The sequence below is a fragment of the Erinaceus europaeus genome, chromosome 5, assembly GCF_950295315.1.
Source record: "Erinaceus europaeus chromosome 5, mEriEur2.1, whole genome shotgun sequence".
Lineage (NCBI taxonomy): Eukaryota > Metazoa > Chordata > Mammalia > Eulipotyphla > Erinaceidae > Erinaceus > Erinaceus europaeus.
This window is the reverse complement of record NC_080166.1, coordinates 120,942,023-120,964,036: the sequence shown is the minus strand read 5'-3', so window position 1 is coordinate 120,964,036 and position 22,014 is coordinate 120,942,023. Positions and strand designations below refer to the sequence as shown.

The following is a 22,014-nucleotide window of genomic DNA, read 5'->3' as shown; positions in this document are numbered from 1 at the left end:
GGAATACTCCCTGCCAGCTTCTATGAAGCCAACATCACCCTGATACCAAAAGCACACAGGGACACAACCAAAAAAGAAAACTACAGACCAATATCTCTGATGAACATAGATGCAAAATATTGAACAAAATTCTAGCCAACCGGATACAGCAGTATATCAAAAAAATTGTTCATCATGACCAAGTGGGGTTTATCCCAGGCATGCAAGGTTGGTTTAATATATGTAAATCAATCAATGTGATCCACCACATCAACAAAAGTAAGACCAAAAACCACATGGTCATATCAATAGATGCAGAGAAAGCCTTTGACAAAATACAACATCCCTTTATGATCAAAACACTACAAAAAATAGGAATAGATGGAAAATTCCTGAAGATAGTGGAGTCTATATATAGCAAACCTACAGCCAACATCATACTCAATGGTGAAAAACTGGAAGCATTTCCCCTCAGATCAGGTACTAGACAGGGCTGCCCACTATCACCATTACTATTCAACATAGTGTTGGAAGTGCTTGCCATAGCAATCAGGCAGGAGCAAGGAATTAAAGGCATACAGATTGGAAGAGAAGAAGTCAAACTGTCCTTATTTGCAGATGACATGATAGTATACATGGAAAAACCTAAGGAATCCAGCAAGAAGCTTTTGGAAATCATCAGGCAATACAGTAATGTGTCAGGCTATAAAATTAACATTCAAAAGTCAGTGGCATTCCTCTATGCAAACACTAAGTTAGAAGAAATTGAAATCCAGAAATCAGTTCCTTTTTCTATAGCAACAAAAACAATAAAATATCTAGGAATAAACCTAACCAAAGAAGTGAAAGACTTGTATACTGAAAATTATGAGTCACTACTCAAAGAAATTAAAAAAGACACAAAGAAGTGGAAAGATATTCCATGTTCATGGGTTGGAAGAATTAACATCATCAAAATGAATATATTACCCAGAGCCATCTACAAATTTAATGCTATCCCCATCAAGATCCCAAGCACATTTTTTAGGAGAATAGAAAAAATGCTACAAATGTTTATCTGGAACCAGAAAAGACCTAGAATTGCCAAAACAATCTTGAGAAAAAAGAACAGAACCGGAGGCATCACACTGCCAGATCTCAAACTGTATTATAGGGCCATTGTCATCAAAACTGCTTGGTACTGGAACATGAACAGACACACTGACCAGTGGAATAGAATTGAGAGCCCAGAAATGAGGCCCCACACGTATGGACATCTAATCTTTGACAAAGGGGCCCAGACTATTACATGGGGAAAGCAGAGTCTCTTCAACAAATGGTGTTGGAAACGATGGGTTGAAACATGCAGAAGAATGAAACGGAATCACTGTATTTCACCAAATACAAAAGTAAATTCCAAGTGGATCAAGGACTTGGATGTTAGACCAGAAACTATCAGATACTTAGAGGAAATATTGGCAGAACTTTTTTCCACATAAATTTTAAAGACATTTTCAATGAAACGAATCCAATTACAAGGAAGACTAAGGCAAGTATAAACCTATGGGACTACATCAAATTAAAAAGCTTCTTCACAGCAAAAGAAACCACTACCCAAATCAAGAGACCCCTCACAGAATGGGAGAAGATCTTTACATGCCATACATCAGATAAGAGTTTAATAACCAACATATATAAAGAGCTTGCCAGACTCAACAACAAGACAACAAATAACCCCATCCAAAAATGGGGGGAGGACTTGGACAGAATATTCACCACAGAAGAGATCCAAAAGGCCGAGAAACACATGAAAAAATGCTCCAAGTCTCTGATTGTCAGAGAAATGCAAATCAAGACAACAATGAGATATCACTTCACTCCTGTGAGAATGTCATACTTCAGAAAAGGTAACAGCAGCAAATGCTGGAGAGGGTGTGGGGTCAAAGGAACCCTCCTACACTGCTGGTGGGAATGTCAATTGGTCCAACCTCTGTGGAGAACAGTCTGGAGAACTCTCAGAAGGCTAGAAATGGACCTACCCTATGACCCTGCAATCCCCCTCCTGGGGATATATCCTAAGGATCCCAACACATCCATCCAAAAAGATCTGTGTACACATATGTTCTTGGCAGCACAATTTGTAATAGCCAAAACCTGGAAGCAACCCAGGTGTCCAACAACAGATGAGTGGCTGAGCAAGTTGTGGTATATATACACAATGGAATACTACTCAGCTGTAAAAAATGGTGACTTCACCGTTTTCAGCTGATCTTGGATGGACCTTGAAAAAATCATGTTGAGTGAAATAAGTCAGAAACAGAAGGATGAATATGGGATGATCTCAGGCCGAAGTTGAAAAACAAGATTAGAAAAGAAAACACAAGTCGAACCTGAAATGGAATTGGAGTATTACACCAAAGTAAAAGACTCTGGGGTGGGTGGGTGGGTGGGGAGAATACAGATCCATGAAAAATGATGAATGAAATAGTGGGGGTTGTATTGTTAAATGGGAATCTGGGGAATGTTATGCATATAAAAAAAAAAAAAGAAGTAGAAACGCAAAGCAGAAATTGACTGAGTTTGGAGTATGGCACCAAAGTAAGAAAGCAGAAGTACACTAGAGTTTGCAGTGAGTACCTCCCTAATACTTCCTCTCCACTTTTCCAAGCTTTGGGTCCATGATTGCTCAACAATTTGTTTGGCTTTGTATGTTAACTCTCTTTTCAGTCACCAGGTTCCAGGTGTCATCAGAATGCCGGCCAGACTTCCCTGGATTGAAGACCCCACCAATGTGTCCTGGAGCTCAGCTTCCCCAGAGACCCACCCTACTAGGGAAAGAGAGAGGCAGACTGGGAGTATGGACCGACCAGTCAACGCCCATGTTCAGCGGGGAAGCAATTATAGAAGCCAGACCTTCTACCTTCTGCAACCCTCAATGACCCTGGGTCCATGCTCCCAGAGGGATAGAGAGTGGGAAAGCTATCGGGGGAGGGGGTGGGATATGGAGATTGGGCGGTGGGAATTGTGTGGAGTTGTACCCCTCCTACCCTATGGTTTTGTTAATTAATCCTTTCTTAAATAAAAAAATAATAATAATAATAATAAAAAAGAAAACACAAGTCGAACCTGAAATGGAATTGGAGTATTACACCAAAGTAAAAGACTCTGGGGTGGGTGGGTGGGTGGGGAGAATACAGGTCCATGAAAAATGATGAATGAAATAGTGGGTATGTATTCTTAAATGGGAATCTGGGGAATGTTATGCATGTAAAAAAAAAAAAAGTAGAAACAAAGCATACATTTTACCAACTCCTTAGCCCCCAGAAATAGTTTTGAGAAAAACTCTAAGGTTTTGGCTTTTTTAAAAAGATGTGTTGTTTGTTTGCTTGCTTATCTAGTTATGAGAGAGGCAAAGAGAGGAGCAGAGCATTGCTCTGGCACATGTGATGCCATGATCAAACTCATGCTTTCAAGTCCTTTAGCTACTATACCACATCCAAAAACACGAGGGGTTTTTTAAAGTGCCAGAACTAAAGATAACAGTGAGATACCACTTCACTCCTGTGAGAATGTCAGACATCAGAAAGTACAGTAACAACAAATGCTGGGGAGGTTATATGGACAAAGTAACCCTCCTGCACTGCCCATCACTACTTGGGCAGGCTCAGCTTCCCCCTGTAGATGGGCACCAGGTGGGGCTTGAATTTGGTTCCTTATACACTTAAATGTGTTTAACAAAGTACACCACCACCTGACCCCATAAATATTTATGAGCAAGAAAAAATAGCAACTAAATCCAAAAGAAAAAGAAAGGGAAATGAAAAAAGGGAAAGTAATAATAGACAATTATGCAAATTTACTGTCCACTGTAAATTCTAGGGATAGCAAGAGGATAAAGGGAAGTAGAGAAGAGAGACACACACAGAGAGTCCACTCTGGGTCAGATTTCTTCCCCGAAATAATTCACAAACGAGTATCAGTGAATTCAGAAAGCAGAAGAAGGAGGAGGAAGAAAACAAGAAGAACAACAACAAAAAAGAGCAGTGAAAGGAGTTTTTTAAAAAATATTTATTATATAGCAAACCTATAGCCAACATCATACTCAATGGTGAAAAACTGGAAGCATTTCCACTCAGGGTTGCCCACTATCACCATTACTATTCAATATAGTGTTGGAAGTTCTTGCCATAGCAATCAGGCAGGAGCAAGGAATTAAAGGCATACAGATTGGAAGAGAAGAAGTCAAACTCTCCCTATTTGCAAATGACATGATAGTATACATAGAAAAACCTAAGGAACCCAGCAAGAAGCTTTTGGAAATCATCAGACAATACAGTAAGGTGTCAGGCTACAAAATTAACATTCAAAAGTCAGTGGCATTCCTCTATGCAAACACTAAGCTAGAAGAAATTGAAATCCAGAAATCAGTTCCTTTTACTATTGCAACTAAAACTATAAAATATCTAGGAGTAAATCTAGCCAAAGAAGTGAAAGACCTGTATACTGAAAATTATGAGTCACTACTCAAGGAAATTGAAAAAGACACAAAGAAGTGGAAAGATAGTCCATGTTCATGGGTTGGAAGAATTAACATCATCAAAATGAATATACTACCCAGAGCCATCTACAAATTTATTGCTATCCCCATCAAGATCCCAAGCACATTTTTTAGGAGAATAGAAAAATATGCTTCTTCTTCTTCTAGCACTTGCCCTTCTTCTGTAGCCAGTCAACAGCATCAGGTTGAGCCTGATGTAAAGTTTTGAGACCTCCTTTGAATCTGGAGAGGTGGCAGTCATTGACTATGTGGGTCATAGTCTGTCTGTAGCCACAGGGGCAAAAATGCTACAAATGTTTATCTGGAACCAGCAAAGACATAGAATTGCCAAAAACAATCTTGAGAAAAAAGAACAGAACCAGAGGCATCACTCTCCCAGATCTCAAATTGTATTATAGGGCCATTGTCATCAAAACTGCTTGGTACTGGAACATAAATAGACACACTGACCAGGGGAATAGAATTGAGAGCCCAGAAGTGAGCCCCCACACCTATGGACATCTAATGTTTGACAAAGGGGCCCAGACTATTAAATGGGGAAAGCAGAGTCTCTTCAACAAATGGTGTTGGAAACAATGGGTTGGTTGAAACATGCAGAAGAATGAAACTGAATCACTGTATTTCACCAAATACAAAAGTAAATTCCAAGTGCATCAAGGACTTGGATGTTAGACCACAAACTATCAGATACTTAGAGGATAATATTGGCAGAATTCTTTTCCACATAAATTTTAAAGACATCTTCAATGAAACGAATCCAATTACAAAGAAGACTAAGGCAAGTATAAACCTATGGGACTACATCAAATTAAAAAGCTTCTTCACAGCAAAAGAAACCACTACCCAAACCAAGAGACCCCTCACAGAATGGGAGAAGATCTTTACATGTCATACATCAGACAAGAGTTTAATAACCAATATATATAAAGAGCTTGCCAGACTCAACAACAAGACAACAAATAACCCCATCCAAAAATGGGGGGAGGACTTGGACAGAATATTCACCACAGAAGAGATCCAAAAGGCCGAGAAACACATGAAAAAATGCTCCAAGTCTCTGATTGTCAGAGAAATGCAAATCAAGACAACAATGAGATATCACTTCACTCCTGTGAGAATGTCATACTTCAGAAAAGGTAACAGCAGCAAATGCTGGAGAGGGTGTGGGGTCAAAGGAACCCTCCTGCACTGCTGGTGGGAATGTCAATTGGTCCAACCTCTGTGGAGAACAGTCTGGAGAACTCTCAGAAGGCTAGAAATGGACCTACCCTATGACCCTACAATCCCTCTCCTGGGGATATATCCTAAGGAACTCAACACATCCATCCAAAAAGATCTGTGTACACATATATTCTTGGCAGCACAATTTGCAATAGCCAAAACCTGGAAGCAACCCAGGTGTCCAACAACAGATGAGTGGTTGAGCAAGTTGTGGTATATATACAGAACGGAATACTACTCAGCTGTAAAAAAATGGTGCCTTCACCATTTTCAGCCGATCTTGGATGGACCTTGAAAAATTCATTTTAAGTGAAATAAGTCAAAAACAGAAGGATGAATATGGGATGATCTCACTCTCAGGCAGAAGTTGAAAAATAAGATCAGAAAAGAAAACACAAGTAGAACCTGAAATGGATTGGTGTATCGCCCCAAAGTAAAAAGACTCTGGGGTGGATGGGTGGGGAGAATACATGTCCAAGAAGGATGACAGAGGACCTGGTGGGGGTTGTATTGTTATATGGGAAACTGGAGAATGTTATGCATGTACAAACTATTGTACTTACTGTTGAATGTAAAACATTAATTCCCCAATAAAAAAAGTCAAAATAATTATTTATTCTCTTTGTTGCCCTTGTTATTTTATTGTTGTAGTTATTATTGTTGTCATTGTTGTTGGATAGGTCGGAGAGAAATGGAGAGAGGAGGGGAAGACAGAGAGGGGGAGAGAAAGACAGACACCTGCAGACCTGCTTCACTGCCTGTGAAGCAACTCCCCTGCAGGTGGGGAGCTGGGGGATACCACCTGAATCCCTTTTTTTTTTTTAATTAGCTAGGAGGAGGGGAAAAAAGGGGAGCGTGAAGGGAAGAGGTAGAGTGAAACAAGTTCCTCTCACAATGGATAGGACACCCAGTCACCTAGCAATGGAAAAAACAATAACAGTTAATTTTGGTCAACCTGAAGAAGGAGGGAGTAAAAGGGACACTCGTAGATATAATAGTAATAATAAAAAAAATGGAGTAAAAAACCCTAACAGTCAGTCTGGAGCTTGGATGGCTCTGGATTGGCTCAGGCAGCCTGAGCAAAGACAGTCAATTGTAAGAAGTCTCCAAAAAAAGACAAAAACAAACAAACAAAAAACACCTCTAGGTAGTCTTTCCTAGGTAGGGTTGAGACTCTGATTGGTCAGATATTTTGTCACTCAAATAGAGCTTCAGCCACTTAGGAAAAAAAGAGAAGGAAATCAAAAAGGAAAAGGATTGGAATGACACCCCTGATGAGCCAGGAATCTTGGTAAAGAAAATAGCTCAGCAGGATGCCTGTTAGGAGCTGCTGTCCTACCCCTGGGGGTCTGGCTGTGGGGGGGGGTGAGCTTCAGAAATAGTCAAAAGATTTCTTTTTTTTATCCAAACAACATCTCTAGTCCAAGAAAAAAAATCGATGGGGTTTATAGTCAACAATACTTATACCCCTTTTCCATATTATGGAGTTACTCTTTTCCCTGATCCAGCTTCCTGGTCCTTTTTCCAGCCATGACATCATCTCCCCAGACAATAACTTGGATCCACTGGCATATCAGATTTCAGGCTCAGGGGCAAAAAGAAAAAGGAAAAAAAAAAAAGCTTGTATAGCCACAGGCCCTTTGGAATTTAACTAAAATATGCCTACTACCTATCTACAAAATGGAGGACCCCCCCCAACTCTTCATCTGCACTATTCCAGCCATGGTCCATGATTGGTCAACAATTTGTTTGGTTTTGTATATTAACTCTCTTTTCAACCACCAGGTTCCAGACGCTAGCATGATGCCAACCAGACTTCTCTTCCCTGGACAGACAAACCCACCAATGTGTACTGTACCTCCGATTCCCCAGAGTCCTTCCCCACTAGGGAAAGAGAGAGACAGGCTGGGATTATGGATTGACCTGTCAATGCTCATGTTCAGTGGGGAAGCAATTACAGAAGCCAGACCTTCCACCTTTTGCATCCCACAATGACCCTGGGTCCATATTCCCAGAGGGTTAAAGAATAGAAAGCTATCAGGGGAGGGGATGGGATACAGAATTCTGGTGGTTGGAATTGTGTAAAGTTGTACCTCTCTTATCCTATGGTTTTGTCAATGTTTCCTTTTTATAAATAAAAAATTTTAAAAAAGAAAGTCTGCTGGGAGAGTTGGAAATACACAGATGTGAGGCCCTAGCAAAATCCTGGTGGTAAAAATAAGTAAATTTGGACTGGGGACATAATAGTTGTGCAAAGAGATTTTTGTATCTGAGGCTCCAAAGGCTCAGGTTCAATCCCCAGCACAAATGGTTGGAGCCAAGCAGTACTCTGATAAATAAAATTAAAAAATAAAGTAAGTAAATAAATTCAAACAGCTCAGCTTGGAATTAGTCTCAGAAACTTCTCAACTCAAGCTCAGGTATCCAATATTTAATCAATAATCCTGTCAATAGAGGCTAGCAACAAATGAGAAATCTGTCAATTTCAAAATCATTATGACATAAGTGGGTGGAATCAGAGGATGAACCCCCCTTCTAACAAACTGTGAGTCTGTCAGGAAGAGGTGTGGGAAAATTAACATAATCAAGAATAAAGATTGTTAACTCCACCTGACCAAAAGGCCACCTTAGATGTGGCACCAGTACCTGCCTACTACAAAACTCTGTGTCACGTTTTTACATTTTCAAACAGTACTGCCACACACACCCCCAACATAATTTGGTCTCCATAAATCACTGCCATGGCTTCCCAAGTAGTTTTTTTACTTTTAAAGCTCAAAGAGAACATGTTACTCATTTTTTAAAATATTTATTTATTATTGGATAGAGACAGAAATTGAGAGGGTAGATGGAGATAAAGAGGAAGAGAGAAAGACAGACACCTACAGCCCTGCTTCACCACTCATGAAGCTTTCCCTCTCACATGGGGACCAGGGGCTTGAACCTGGGTCCTTGTTAAATGTAATATGAACAATTAACTAGATGTGCCACCGCCTGGCACCACCTCTCCCAGAACTTTTGATTTTTGGTTACACTATCCTTAAAGTCTAGGGCAGATTCGATTCGACTTCCAGAGGCGGAGCTACGAGCAGCAGATCGCTTTCTCTCCTCTCCTCTCCTCTCCCGGATCAACTAGGAATACCAAAGGAGACCACCCGGACTGAAACAAGACAGGACTAGAATGACCACAGAAACCCAGTAAATCACCCGTGAGTACAAACACGCGTGGCTGGTGACAGAGAGGAGAGAGGGGCCTAAGGAGAGATTAAGTGACTGCTAACAGTTCGACAGTCTGTCAGTGGAGACACCACCTCCAGTCTGCTCCACCAACAAGGGGACAGCTGAAGGGAGGAAAGGACTCCCCAGAGACTCACCAAGTACAACTCTGAGTCTCCATTGCTACTACCCTCAGAATCTGGAGCAGCAACAGGGAGGGACACCAGGGCACAGAGATCTAACCGGGAAACTCAGGAGAAGACCTACACCTCGCTGGCATAGCTGAAGGGCTGTGAAAGTCTCTTTGCATAACCACTGGATTATCTCTGCCACACCCTGCTTTATCTCTTGGTCAGGAGTCATTGATTAAGCCAAGAAGCCTATTGATAGTTTAAAAGCCCTCAGGCTCCCATAGCCTACAGGGGAAAAAAAAAAGGCTTTTACACCACTGAACTCCAACTCAGGGATTGAAAAAACTGTTAACTTATATAAAATGGTTAAAACAACAAGAAAAAATAATGGAGACTCGAACCAGGACAAGAGTCCAGCTAAAAGTCCTCCAGAGGGCGAAGCACAAAACAACGAGTTCAACATCCAAACATTAGCTAAGGAAATAATAACAGGAGTGAGTAAAGAATTTGAAAAAATTGTAATCAGAAATGCAGGAACAACAAATGAGAATATGGAAGAAAATTCTAATAATCTCATGGTTATTAGAGAGCTGAAAGCTGAAATCTCTGAGCTAAGAAGGCAACTAGCTGAACAAGCTAAAACAGTATCAGAGCAGGGCAACAAAATAGATGAACTCCAGAAAGCAGTAGAGGGCAGAGAGAATAGAATCAATGAGGCTGAAGACAGAATTAGCAAGATTGAGGATGAATTAGAGACAACTAAAGAAGAAGTAAGAGATCTCAAAAAGAGATTAAGAGATGCTGAAAACAACAACAGAGTCCTATGGGATGACTTCAAAAGAAACAATATACGCATTATTGGCTTACCAGAGGAAGAAAGAGAAGGAGAGGAAGAAAGCATTCTCCAGGCCATAATAGCTGAAAATTTCTCTAGTCTAGACAACACCAAAGACATAAAGATTCAAGAAGCCCAGAGGGTCCCAAACAGAATTGACCCAGACCTAAAGACACCAAGACATGTCATACTTAAATTGGAAAGGAATAAGGATAAAGAAAGGATCCTCAAGGCTGCAAGAGAAAAACAAAGAGTCACCTACAAAGGAAAACCCATAAGATTAGCAGCAGACTTCTCCATACAAACACTACAGGCCAGAAGAGAATGGCAAGATATCTATTGAGTGCTCAATGAGAAAGGCTTTCAGCCAAGAATACTATATCCTGATAGATTGTCATTCAGACTAGATGGAAGCATCAAAACCTTCTCAGACAAGCAACAGTTGAAGGAAGCAACCATCACCAAGCCTGCCTTGAAAGAAGTTCTGAAAGGTTTCCTATAAACAACCAGACCACCACAAATAGAACATATATCAAAACACTCTAAAACTCTACAAGAATGGCGTTAAAATATCTTCAATCTTTGATATCAATAAATGTGAATGGCCTGAATTCACCTATTAAAAGACACAGAGTAGGAAGATGGATCAGAAAACACAACCCAACAATATGTTGTCTACAGGAAACTCACCTAACGCAACAAGACAAACACAGACTTAAAGTGAAAGGATGGAAAACTATCATTCAAGCCAATGGCCCACAAAAAAGGGCAGGAACAGCTATTCTCATATCTGACATGATAGACTTTAAAATACATAAGATTAAAAAAGATAGGAATGGACACTACTTAATGCTCAGAGGATCAGTCAATCAAGAGGACTTAACAATTATTAATATCTATGCACCCAATGAGAAGCCATCTAAATACATCAAACTTCTACTGAAAGAGCTACAGCAATATATTAACAGTAACACAATCATAGTAGGGGACTTCAACACCCCACTCTCTCAACTTGACAGATCATCCAGGAAGAAAATCAGTAAAGACATAAGGGAGCTAAATGAAGAGATAGATAAACTAGAACTATTGGACATTTTCAGAGTCATTCATCCCAAGAAACTGGAATACATATTTTACTCAAATCCACATGGATCATTCTCAAGGATAGACCATATGTTAGGCCACAAAGACAGCATCAGCCTATTCAAGAGCACTGAAATCATCCCAAGCATCTTCTCAGACCACAGTGGAATTAAACTAACACTTAACAATCAACAAAAGATTAGTAACAGTGCCAAAATGTGGAAGCTCAACAGTACACTTCTTAACAACTTCTGGGTCAAAGAGGAAATCAAGGAAGAAATCAAAATGTTTCGAGAGTTCAATGAAAATGACGACACAAGCTATCAAAATATTTGGGACATAGCTAAAGCAGTCCTAAGAGGGAAGTTCATAGCTATACAAGCACACATTAGGAAACAAGAAAAGGCACAAATAAACAGCCTGATTGTACATCTTAAAGACCTAGAAGAAGAACAACAAAGGAACCCTAAAGCAACCAGAAGGACAGAAATTACTAAAGTTAGGGCAGAAATAAATGACATTGAGAATAGGAAAACCATACAAAAGATCAATGAAAGTAAATGTTGGTTCTTCGAAAGAGTAAACAAAATCCACAAACCTTTAGCCAGACTCACAAAACAAAAAAGGGAGAAGACCCAAATAAATCGGATAGTAAATGAAAGAGGAGATATCTCAACAGACACTGCAGAAATTCAACATATCATGCGAGGCTTCTATGAACAACTATATGCCACCAAGTTAGAGAACCTGGAAGAAATGAATGATTTCCTAGATACCTACCAACTTCCAAAACTAAGTAAAGAGGAAGTGGACAACATGACCAGGCCCATCACAGCTAATGAAATTGAAACAGTTATCAAAAATCTTCCCAAAAATAAAAGTCTTGGACCAGATGGTTTTACAAATGAATTCTACAAAACTTTCAAAGAAGAACTAATACCTCTACTTTTAAAAGTCTTCCAGAAGATTGAAGACACTGGAATACTCCCTGCCAGCTTCTATGAAGCCAACATCACCCTGATACCAAAAGCAGACAGGGACACAACCAAAAAAGAAAACTACAGACCAATATCTCTGATGAACATAGATGCGAAAATATTGAACAAAATTCTAGCCAACCGGATACAGCAGTATATCAAAAAAATTCTTCATCATGACCAAGTGGGGTTTATCCCAGGCATGCAAGGTTGGTTTAATATACGTAAATCAATCAATGTGATCCACCACATCAACAAAAGTAAGACCAAAAACCACATGGTCATATCAATAGATGCAGAGAAAGCCTTTGACAAAATACAACATCCCTTTATGATCAAAACACTACAAAAAATAGGAATAGATGGAAAATTCCTGAAGATAGTGGAGTCTATATATAGCAAACCTACAGCCAACATCATACTCAATGGTGAAAAACTGGAAGCATTTCCCCTCAGATCAGGTACTAGACAGGGCTGCCCACTATCACCATTACTATTCAACATAGTGTTGGAAGTTCTTGCCATAGCAATCAGGCAGGAGCAAGGAATTAAAGGAATACAGATTGGAAGAGAAGAAGTCAAACTCTCCTTATTTGCAGATGACATGATAGTATACATGGAAAAACCTAAGGAATCTAGCAAGAAGCTTTTGGAAATCATCAGGCAATACAGTTATGTGTCAGGCTATAAAATTAACATTCAAAAGTCAGTGGCATTCCTCTATGCAAACACTAAGTTAGAAGAAATTGAAATCCAGAAATCAGTTCCTTTTACTATAGCAACAAAAACAATAAAATATCTAGGAATAAACCTAACCAAAGAAGTGAAAGACTTGTATACTGAAAATTATGAGTCACTACTCAAAGAAATTGAAAAAGACACAAAGAAGTGGAAAGATATTCCATGCTCATGGGTTGGAAGAATTAACATCATCAAAATGAATATATTACCCAGAGCCATCTACAAATTTAATGCTATCCCCATCAAGATCCCAAGCACATTTTTTAGGAGAATAGAAAAAATGCTACAAATGTTTATCTGGAACCAGAAAAGACCTAGAATTGCCAAAACAATCTTGAGAAAAAAGAACAGACCCCCTAATTAATTTATTTTTAACCAAAGCACTGCTCAGCTCTGGCTTACGGTGGTTCGGGGGATCAAACCTGGGACTCTGGAGCCTCAGGCATGAGAGTCTCTTTGCATAACCACTAAGCTATCTAACCCCCCACCCCTTAATATTTATTTATTTATTTCCTTTTGTTGCCCTTGTTGTTTCATTATTGTAGTTATTATTGTTGTTATAGATGTCGTTGTTGCTGGATTGGACAGAGAGAAATGGAGATAGGAGGGGAAGATGAGGGGGGAGAGAAAGATAGACACCTGCAGACCTGCTTCACCATCTGTGAAGCGACTCCCTTGCTGGTGGGAAACTGGGAGCTGCTAGAACCAGATCCTGCTTTTCAGTCAGGCGCTGAGTGGGCTCTTCGGAACATGTCTGGTGGTTCCGCGGACTATAACAGAGAACATGGCAGCCCAGAGGGAATGGACCCCGATGGTGTCATGGAGAGCAACTAGAATGAGATTGTTGATAACTTTGATGATATGAATTTGAAGGAATCTCTTCTGCGGGGCATCTATGCTTACGGCTTTGAGAAGCCTTCAGCTATTCAGCAGAGAGCCATTATCCCCTGTATCAAAGGGTATGATGTGATTGCTCAAGCTCAGTCAGGTACTGGCAAGACAGCCACATTTGCTATTTCCATCCTGCAACTGTTGGAGATTGAGTTCAAGGAGATCCAAGCACTAGTATTGGCCCCCACCAGAGAACTGGCTCAACAGATCCAAAAGGTGATTCTGGCCCTTGGAGATTATATGGGAGCAACATGCCATGCTTGCATTGGTGGAACCAATGTTCGAAATGAAATGCAGAAGCTGCAGGCTGAAGCCCCACATATTGTTGTTGGCACACCTGGGAGAGTGTTTGATATGTTAAACAGAAGGTACCTTTCTCCAAAATGGATCAAAATGTTCGTTTTGGATGAAGCAGATGAAATGTTGAGCAGAGGCTTCAAGGATCAAATCTATGAGATTTTTCAGAAATTAAACACCAGTATTCAGGTTGTGTTACTTTCTGCCACAATGCCAACAGATGTATTGGAGGTCACCAAGAAATTCATGAGAGATCCCATTCGAATCCTGGTGAAAAAGGAGGAACTGACCCTTGAAGGAATCAAACAGTTTTATATTAACGTTGAGAGAGAGGAATGGAAATTGGACATACTCTGTGATTTGTATGAGACACTGACAATTACACAGGCGGTTATCTTTCTCAATACAAGGCACAAGGTGGACTGGCTTACTGAGAAAATGCATGCCAGAGACTTCACAGTTTCTGCTCTGCATGGTGACATGGACCAGAAGGAAAGAGATGTTATCATGAGGGAATTCTGGTCAGGCTCAAGCCGTGTGCTGATCACTACTGATTTGTTGGCTTGTGGTATTGATGTGCAACAAGTGTCTTTGGTTATAAACTATGATCTACCTACCAATCATGAAAACTATATTCACAGGAGTCGATAGCAGCAGTTGATGGCGAGAAGGCGCTCAGAAACGGCGTTGACGTAATTTAGGACGTGGAATCATAAGCGAAACAGCACACTGTTTGAATAAAGAGCGAGTCGAATTGGCAGAGGGGGTCGATTTGGGAGGAAAGGTGTGGCTATAAACTTTGTTACTGAAGAAGACAAGAGGATTCTTTGTGACATTGAGACTTTCTACAATACTACAGTGGAGGAAATGCCAATGAATGTGGCTGACCTTATTTAATCCCTGGGATGAGAGTTTTGAATGCTGTGCCCGCCTGTTGAATAGGCGATCACAACGTGCATTGTGCTTCTTTCTTTGGGGATATTTGAATCTTGTCTCAATGCTCATAACGGATCAGAAATACAGATTTTGATAGCAAAGCGACTTTAGTCGCTTTGCTCTTGTGAGGAAAGCCGTCGGCTTCATCCTCTTTAGAGTTAGACTGTTGGGGTTGGGTATTAAAAGATGGGGTCTGTAAAGTCTTTTTTTCTTAGAAATTTATTTCCTAGTTCTGTAGAAATGGTTGTATTAGATGTTCTCTATCATTTAATAATATACTTGTGGACTAAAAGATATAAGTGCTGTATAAAGTCAGCCAATTATGTTAAACTAGCATATCTGCCTTTATTGTGTTATTAGCCTCAATAGGAAGGCCTTTAAAATTGATTTTTTTTAAAGAATTTGAATGTGTTTTGTTTGGTATTGTATTTATTCAATAAAGTATTTAATTAGTAAAAAAAAAAAAAAAAAAAAGAACCAGATCCTTACTCTGGTCCTTGCCCCCCCCCCCTTTTTTTTGTACTCTGAGCACTGCTCAGCTTTTGTTTCTGATGGTGTTGAGTGACTTAACCTGGAATTTCAAACCCTTTGACGTGAAAATCTTTTTGCCTAAACACTGTGCTACTTTCTGGTCTCTCACCTTTCTAAATTTAATTTTCATTCTCTTATTTCTTACTACTACTACATATGCATATATACTGAAGGAATATGTTAAATAAGGAATATGAAAAAATCTATGTCTATCATAGCCAATACATTGCACCTCTCTCCCTTTGCTTCATATTCATGGCTTTCGTTGTGATTTACTTGCATATAAATACTATTTGAATATCCTATATTTATTCTTCTATTGATAGATATTTCTAATTTTTTTTTGCCCCCAGGGTTATTGTTGGGGCTCCCTGCCTGCACTACGGATCCACTGCTCCTGGAGGTTTTCACCCCCTTTTGTTGCCCTTGTTATTGTTGTTGCTGTTGTTGGATAGGACAGAGAGAAATGAAGGAAGCGAAGAAAGAGAGGGGGAAAGAAAGACACCTACAGACCTGCTTCACCTCTTGTGAAGCAAACCCTCCCCCCTCCCCCCCCCCCCGCAGGTGGGGAGCTGGGGCTTGAACTGGGTTTTTTTTTTTTTTTTTTTTTACCGTAGCACTACTAAACTTTGCCTTATAGTGGTGCAGGGGATTGAACCTGGGACTTGATGAAGCCTCATGAGTCTGTTTGCATAACCATTATGCTATCTACTCTGCCCTGAACCGGGATTCTTAACGGCAGATAGTTCTAATATTTCTAATACGCAGATATTTCTAATTTATTTGTTTAACCAGAGCACAGCTCAATTCTGATTTATGGTGGTGCCAGGAATTGAACCTGAAACCTTAGAACCTCGGGCTTTTTTTTTTTTGCATAACCATTATGCTGTCTCACTGGCCCTCTAATTTGTTCCCTTTTATTCAGTGCTGTTAGGTATATCCTTGTCTACATAGGCAAGTTTCTCCAAGATATATACTTAGGAACTGGGACTTAAGTGTTTAATTTTATTACATTTTGCCAGAAAATAAATAAAAGGGGTTAACATGTGCGCACCTACCAGCAGATGTAAAGTATGCTTTGACGCATAAAGAAAACAACTTTGGAAAGACGTACAAATGGGACATAAGAGCTTACTAGTTTCACTTTAGTGCCCACATAAGCGCATCTGAAAACACTCAGCAACTACGTTCTCAAAAAAGATAGCAAAGTGCTTCAGTGAAGAATCTGCCCCACAGACTGCCGGCCCACTTGCGCAAGTCCTGACCCTAAGGCAGACGTCATCACGCTCGGGACGTCGGCGTCCCATTGGCTGTCTTTAAAGGCCCCTTTCGTGGCTGCCTGACAAAATCCAACTCTAAGCTTGTGTGAGTCGATAGCCTCTTTTTCTTTTCTTTCTTTCTTCCTTTCTTTCTTTTTTTTTTTTGCAAAAGAGAAAATAAAACTCTCCAGACTTTCCTTGTCGAGGACGAGCTCCTTTCCTAGAAGAGTCGCTTCCTTTGGACATTCCTGTCAGGCAGCGCGCGGGCAGCCCAGAGGCCCTAGTAAGGCGCGTGCCGCAGCCCCGCCCCCTTCCTTTCGGCCGGAGCAGCCATCTTCCAGGTACGGCTCGTGCGTGGCTCCTGGCGCCCGGCGTTCTATCGACTTTGGTTGTAGCCTCGTGGCTACGGAGGCGGTGCTCTGGGCTCGTCCGGAGACTGCACACAGGTCCTCAGGGGCTCGATGGCCTGGGTGGTGAGGTTATGCCTATCAGGACGAAGGGCGGCGGGCGCCGGGCCGGGCCGGGCCGGGCCGGGCCTGGCCTGGGTCGAGGACCGGACAGACTTCCAGGCCGCGGCGCTGCTTGGGGTGGGGGCGAGGAAAACGAGGCCGAGCCTGCGGCGCGGGGGAATGCGGTTTAATCTGCAAAAGAAAAAAACTATGTCCCCACGGCTTAGCGCTGTGCCGGGCCCTTTCGGATAGGCTCCGGGCCCACGTGGAGTAGCCCCTTCAGTGAGCATTTACTTGAAATGCCTTTGATCCGAAACTTAAAGTTGTCGGGCGCGGATTCGGCAAGGCAGGAACCGTATCACTTCATTTGGGTCTCGAATCGCAGTCGGAGGTAGAAAAGTATTCATATTGCTGCTGACAACTAAACGCAGGGGCAGCGTGAGTCGTATCTGATTTAAAAGCTGTGGGGTAAGCATTACGTTACCACTTAATTTGCCTTGCCGATTTTTGGTCTAGTTTGTAAGTTAAGTAGCTTGCTATAGTGGGTCCTGGTTTGCAGAGATCTTTGCTGAAGATCAGTAGCGCCCTGCCCCCGCTATTTAGCCTTCACGGTATTTTTAGAGGTTACTACGCACACATACTTAATGCCATGCATTACTAAACAAATCTACTAAATTAGTAGATTTATCTCTTACTGTGCCTGATAAATAGCATTTAGGAACAGTCATGAGTATAGGAAGAAAATTCCGAGGTAGGAATTCATATATTTAAGTCAAGGTGGGTCAAGATGGAAATAAAGTTCTTTAAGAAATGGGCCTGGTGGGTAAGGAATCAGAAGATGGCTTGAATTAATGGTTCTGCACTTTTGTGGTTTGCAGAGCCTTTTAAAAAAAATTTTAAGTAGTACTTAGTTCTGGCCCCTGGTGATACGGGGAATACCTGGGGACTTTGAAACCTGAATGAATGAAGGCATGAATCTGCAAAACCATTATTATTGTCCCTGCCCTTGTTTAAAATTCAAATGGTAATCTGAGCACTGAAATGTCTTCCAGTACTTAGTGGATGCAAATATGCATTTAAAATGTCTTTGTGTTCCTAGTACCAAAGATTTGGCCTTGGTTAGGTAAACAGTCTTGGTAAAAGTATTTTGGTGAGTCGGTTTGCTTTCAGATTATGTGATTTATAGTATTCATGAGAGAATCAGCATCACTCTGACATAGGAAATGAGTGATTTTGAGCGCTTATGCTTCAGAGGCCAACTTACCCCACCAGGCTACAACTTAGATATAAATATATCTTAGGAAACACTTCAGTACAAGAGTTCGTAATTTTTTGACAGTTTCTGTATTCTGTCATCAAAAATAAAGTTTTAGCCCATCCTTTGAGGTGTAAGGTTACTCAGCAGATCACATATAATTTACTGAAGGAGATGACTACTAAAATCCATAACGGCTGTGTACTTTAATGATTTTTTTTTTTTTTTACCAGAGCACTGTTCAGGACTGGCTTATGGTAGTGTGGGGGGTTGAACCTGGGACTCTCAGGCATGAGAGTCTCTTTGCAGAACCATTAAGCTATCTACCCCCCACCCTTTGACCATTCTTGAACTGTATCTTGGTACCCTAGAGCTTAATGATGAGTATCTTGTTGATGCTTAAAGCAATGTGAAAAAAGACATTTCACCGGCTCTGAAAGCTCTTCGGCTACCATGTAAGAAGAAAGCTCTTTTACATGATGTGGTTCCTCTGATGGGTTATATGTTCTAATAGGAAGAATACTGGTTTGGGTTCTAAAACATTAAAATATCTACATGTATTTGGAACATGGGATCTTTTTAAGAAAGGTCTTATTTTCTAAAATAACCTTTTAGCAAATGGTGGATAAAATTCTTAATCTTCCCTATGTAAACATCTTTTAAAACTGTTTTACCTTTCTCCCCATAGTAAATCGCCAAAATGACTAACACAAAGGGAAAAAGGAGAGGAACACGCTATATGTTCTCTAGGCCTTTTAGAAAACATGGTAAGTAACATTTGCATTCCTTGAATAATGGTCTCCCTAACTTAAAAATGCACAATCATGACCTTTATATAGTGGTTCCTTAAATGTTAAGAAGGTTAAATAAATATTTGATTTACTTGAGATTTTTCTCTCTGGATACTAACTGGTTTTTTCCTCCCCACCCCTAGGAGTTGTTCCTTTGGCCACATATATGCGGATCTATAAGAAAGGTGATATTGTAGATATAAAGGTAAGTTGTAAAATTGAAGGTGAAGTGCCAGGGATCTAACCCAGGCCATCACACCTGTGCTCTTCCACTCCCTGCTCATAGCTTGGGAGCAAGAAAGGGTTTGTTGAATAAAAACGGGATACTTTGGTGCCTAATTTAAGCATTAAAAGCTGAAGTTTGTGACTCTTACCTTGGTATGAGCTTGATGATGATTGTCTTTTTGATTGCTTAAAGCAATGTGAAAAACACATTTCACCGGCTCTGAAAGCTCAAGGTCCTGGGGAAAAAAAAAACATTGTCATTAAAAAGGAATTTAATTTTATTTAAAAGGAATGAGAAATTCCTGGCATAACACTTAACTCCTTTAACAGGGAATGGGCACTGTTCAAAAAGGAATGCCCCACAAATGTTACCATGGCAAAACTGGAAGAGTCTACAATGTTACCCAGCATGCTGTTGGCATTGTTGTAAACAAACAAGTAAAGTAAGTAAAAATCATGGGTTGTGTGTGTGGCTAATTAATGTTCCCTCACATCCCCCTTTCACTTTGCCAATTGGACTTATGTCTTTATTGGTCATTCAAGTGGGGCAAAGGAAATACCCTTTTAAAACTCAGGCAAACTGGGTGTTTGTCTTGTATCCTGTCAGAGGAAACAAAACTAAATGTTTACTGGGAAGTCATGGGATTTGGTACTAAACTGTTACCATTTTTAGAGTGTAAAAGGAAGTCTAAACTATTAGTGGTCTCACTTAAGTTAGACCTTTTTAGTATTATAGTAATATCTGCTTCAGTCCTCTTCCAATAAGATTATAACGTGCACTCAACCAGGTGTGCCACCATCTAGGTGTGCCCCAGTCAGTAAGATTATTAAATGACTGCAAAATGACCACCTTGTTGAGATAGGTATATATTTATTGCTGTGGTCACCACAGTTAAGTCTAGTTATCTGTCCCTAAACATCTATTCTCAGGAAGTGGGGAGATGACACTGATTATGTAAAGAGCTTTAATACTGGTGGGGGTAGATAGCATAATAGTTATGCAAAGAGGCTCTCCTGCCTGGGGCTCCACATAGTCCCAGGTTCAGTCCTCTACCACCATAAACCAGAGTTGAGCAGTGCTCTGGTGTAAAACCAACAAAAAAACTTGAATGCTCAAGGTCCCATGTTCGACCTCCAGTAGTAGTCACCATTTTATTACATCACATCCCCACAATTAATTGGAAATTCCCACCTTTTTGACCTTAAGATGCTTTGCTCTCCAGGGGCAAGATTCTTGCCAAGAGAATTAATGTTCGTATTGAGCATATTAAACACTCTAAGAGCAGAGACAGCTTCTTGAAACGTGTGAAGGAAAATGATCAGAAAAAAAAGGAAGCCAAAGAGAAGGGGACTTGGGTTCAACTGAAGCGCCAGGTGAGTGTTTGATAGTGTTTCTTGGTAATCATCTTGGGTTCCTTAAAGTGTTTAAATGTCTTGGTTTTGTTGCTATGGCTTTTCACTGGTCTTCCATCTTTTCAGATGAATGGGGGGACATAGCACTATGAAGTTCTGGTGTGTTGTGTACATGGCAAAGCAGCTTACTTAATCCAAGTGGGCCATGTTGCTGCCCTAAATGATTATTTAATTTTGTATGAATTTATTGGTTCTAAGAGCTCTTGGAATTTGAATTGTACTTTTACATGATTTTTTTTTTTTCCAATAGCCTGCTCCACCCAGAGAAGCACACTTTGTGAGAACCAATGGAAAGGAACCAGAGCTGCTGGAACCCATTCCCTATGAATTCATGGCATGATCAATATAAAAACTTAATAAAATATCAGAACTATAAACTTGTTTCTTGTAACCTAATTCATTGGGTGGTGTCTTTACTACTTAGCTTTTTTCCTTGATGGAGGACTTACCCATAGTTAATAGGTCCAAGTGTTAGGCCTAGGCAGTCTGGCTACATAATCAAATTTTTGTACTTCTATATATCCTTCCTCAAAGATGGAAAACATTTTTCATCAGTTGACACTTGAAATACTGGTGATAGATAATACATTATACCCAACTGAAGTTATTCCCACTTTATTTGGTGGGTGGGGTTAATGTTTATAGTATAGTTGTTGACATACCTGAAGACATTTTAAAACCCACATAACTGGCATGTGATGTAATACCTTCCAACTAATAAATTAGAGAAATAAAAGGCCGTAGCACTCAAGTGCTAAATTTCAAACTTGTGTGTGTAAGATAAGCTACAGTATGCATTCTACCTGGTGAGCTCCAGTCCTTGGTTGTAGTTTTCAAACTGAAAAGCAACTAAGACCATCTCAAAATTCTCAAATGGAACATAGTCCTGTCCTTGGCAATATTGGAATTTATGGAAATATGTTGAATTGGAAAATACAGTGGGGTACTCTACTGTCTTTATAATATGGTTTAGCTCAAAGATGTAGCTGCATTCATTCTGAGAAGAGGTTCAATTTCATTTTTAGGGGAGGTGAACAAGCATTTTGAAGATTCTTGAGATTCCCAGGCTTTTGTGTGTGTGTGTGTGTGTGTGTGTATACTGTTAGCACAGCGCCTGATACAGAGTGGGAACTCACTTTACAATGTGACATTCATTGCACTCTAGTTCTGGGCTCTAGCTTTTTATCACCATATCCTTTTTTTTTTTTTTAATTTCTTTATTGGGGAATTAATGTTTTACATTCAAC

At 40.2% G+C, this 22,014-nt stretch overlaps 2 protein-coding genes and 3 non-coding genes across 6 annotated transcripts; all 5 read left to right on the top strand.

Moving 5' to 3' along the window:
- Positions 1 to 13,443: 13,443 nt before the first annotated feature.
- Positions 13,444 to 15,231, top strand: LOC103112908 (eukaryotic initiation factor 4A-II-like). The gene has a single exon (XM_060191688.1). The coding sequence runs from the start codon at positions 13,582 to 13,584 to the stop codon at positions 14,557 to 14,559; it is 978 nt and encodes a 325-aa protein (XP_060047671.1). The 5' UTR covers positions 13,444 to 13,581; the 3' UTR covers positions 14,560 to 15,231.
- A 1,705-nt stretch (positions 15,232 to 16,936) lies between these two features.
- On the top strand, positions 16,937 to 21,163 carry RPL21 (ribosomal protein L21). Of its 2 annotated transcripts, none has more exons than XM_060191686.1 (6): positions 16,937 to 17,080; positions 19,027 to 19,105; positions 19,273 to 19,334; positions 19,685 to 19,797; positions 20,578 to 20,728; positions 21,018 to 21,163. In XM_060191686.1, exons 2-6 carry the CDS (start codon positions 19,039 to 19,041, stop codon positions 21,105 to 21,107), a joined length of 483 nt encoding a protein of 160 aa, XP_060047669.1. In that variant the 5' UTR covers positions 16,937 to 17,080; positions 19,027 to 19,038; the 3' UTR covers positions 21,108 to 21,163. The 2 variants fall into 2 exon arrangements, with proteins under 2 accessions (XP_060047669.1, XP_007522441.1); XM_007522379.3 differs by having other exon boundaries at positions 16,944 to 16,975.
- On the top strand, positions 18,710 to 18,780 carry LOC132538849 (small nucleolar RNA SNORD102). Its single transcript, XR_009550160.1, has one exon. It is a non-coding gene; the product is annotated as a small nucleolar RNA SNORD102 (small nucleolar RNA).
- On the top strand, positions 19,513 to 19,583 carry LOC132538848 (small nucleolar RNA SNORD102). Its single transcript, XR_009550159.1, has one exon. It is a non-coding gene; the product is annotated as a small nucleolar RNA SNORD102 (small nucleolar RNA).
- Positions 19,846 to 19,972, top strand: LOC132538871 (small nucleolar RNA SNORA27). Its single transcript, XR_009550181.1, has one exon. It is a non-coding gene; the product is annotated as a small nucleolar RNA SNORA27 (small nucleolar RNA).
- Positions 21,164 to 22,014: the final 851 nt, after the last annotated feature.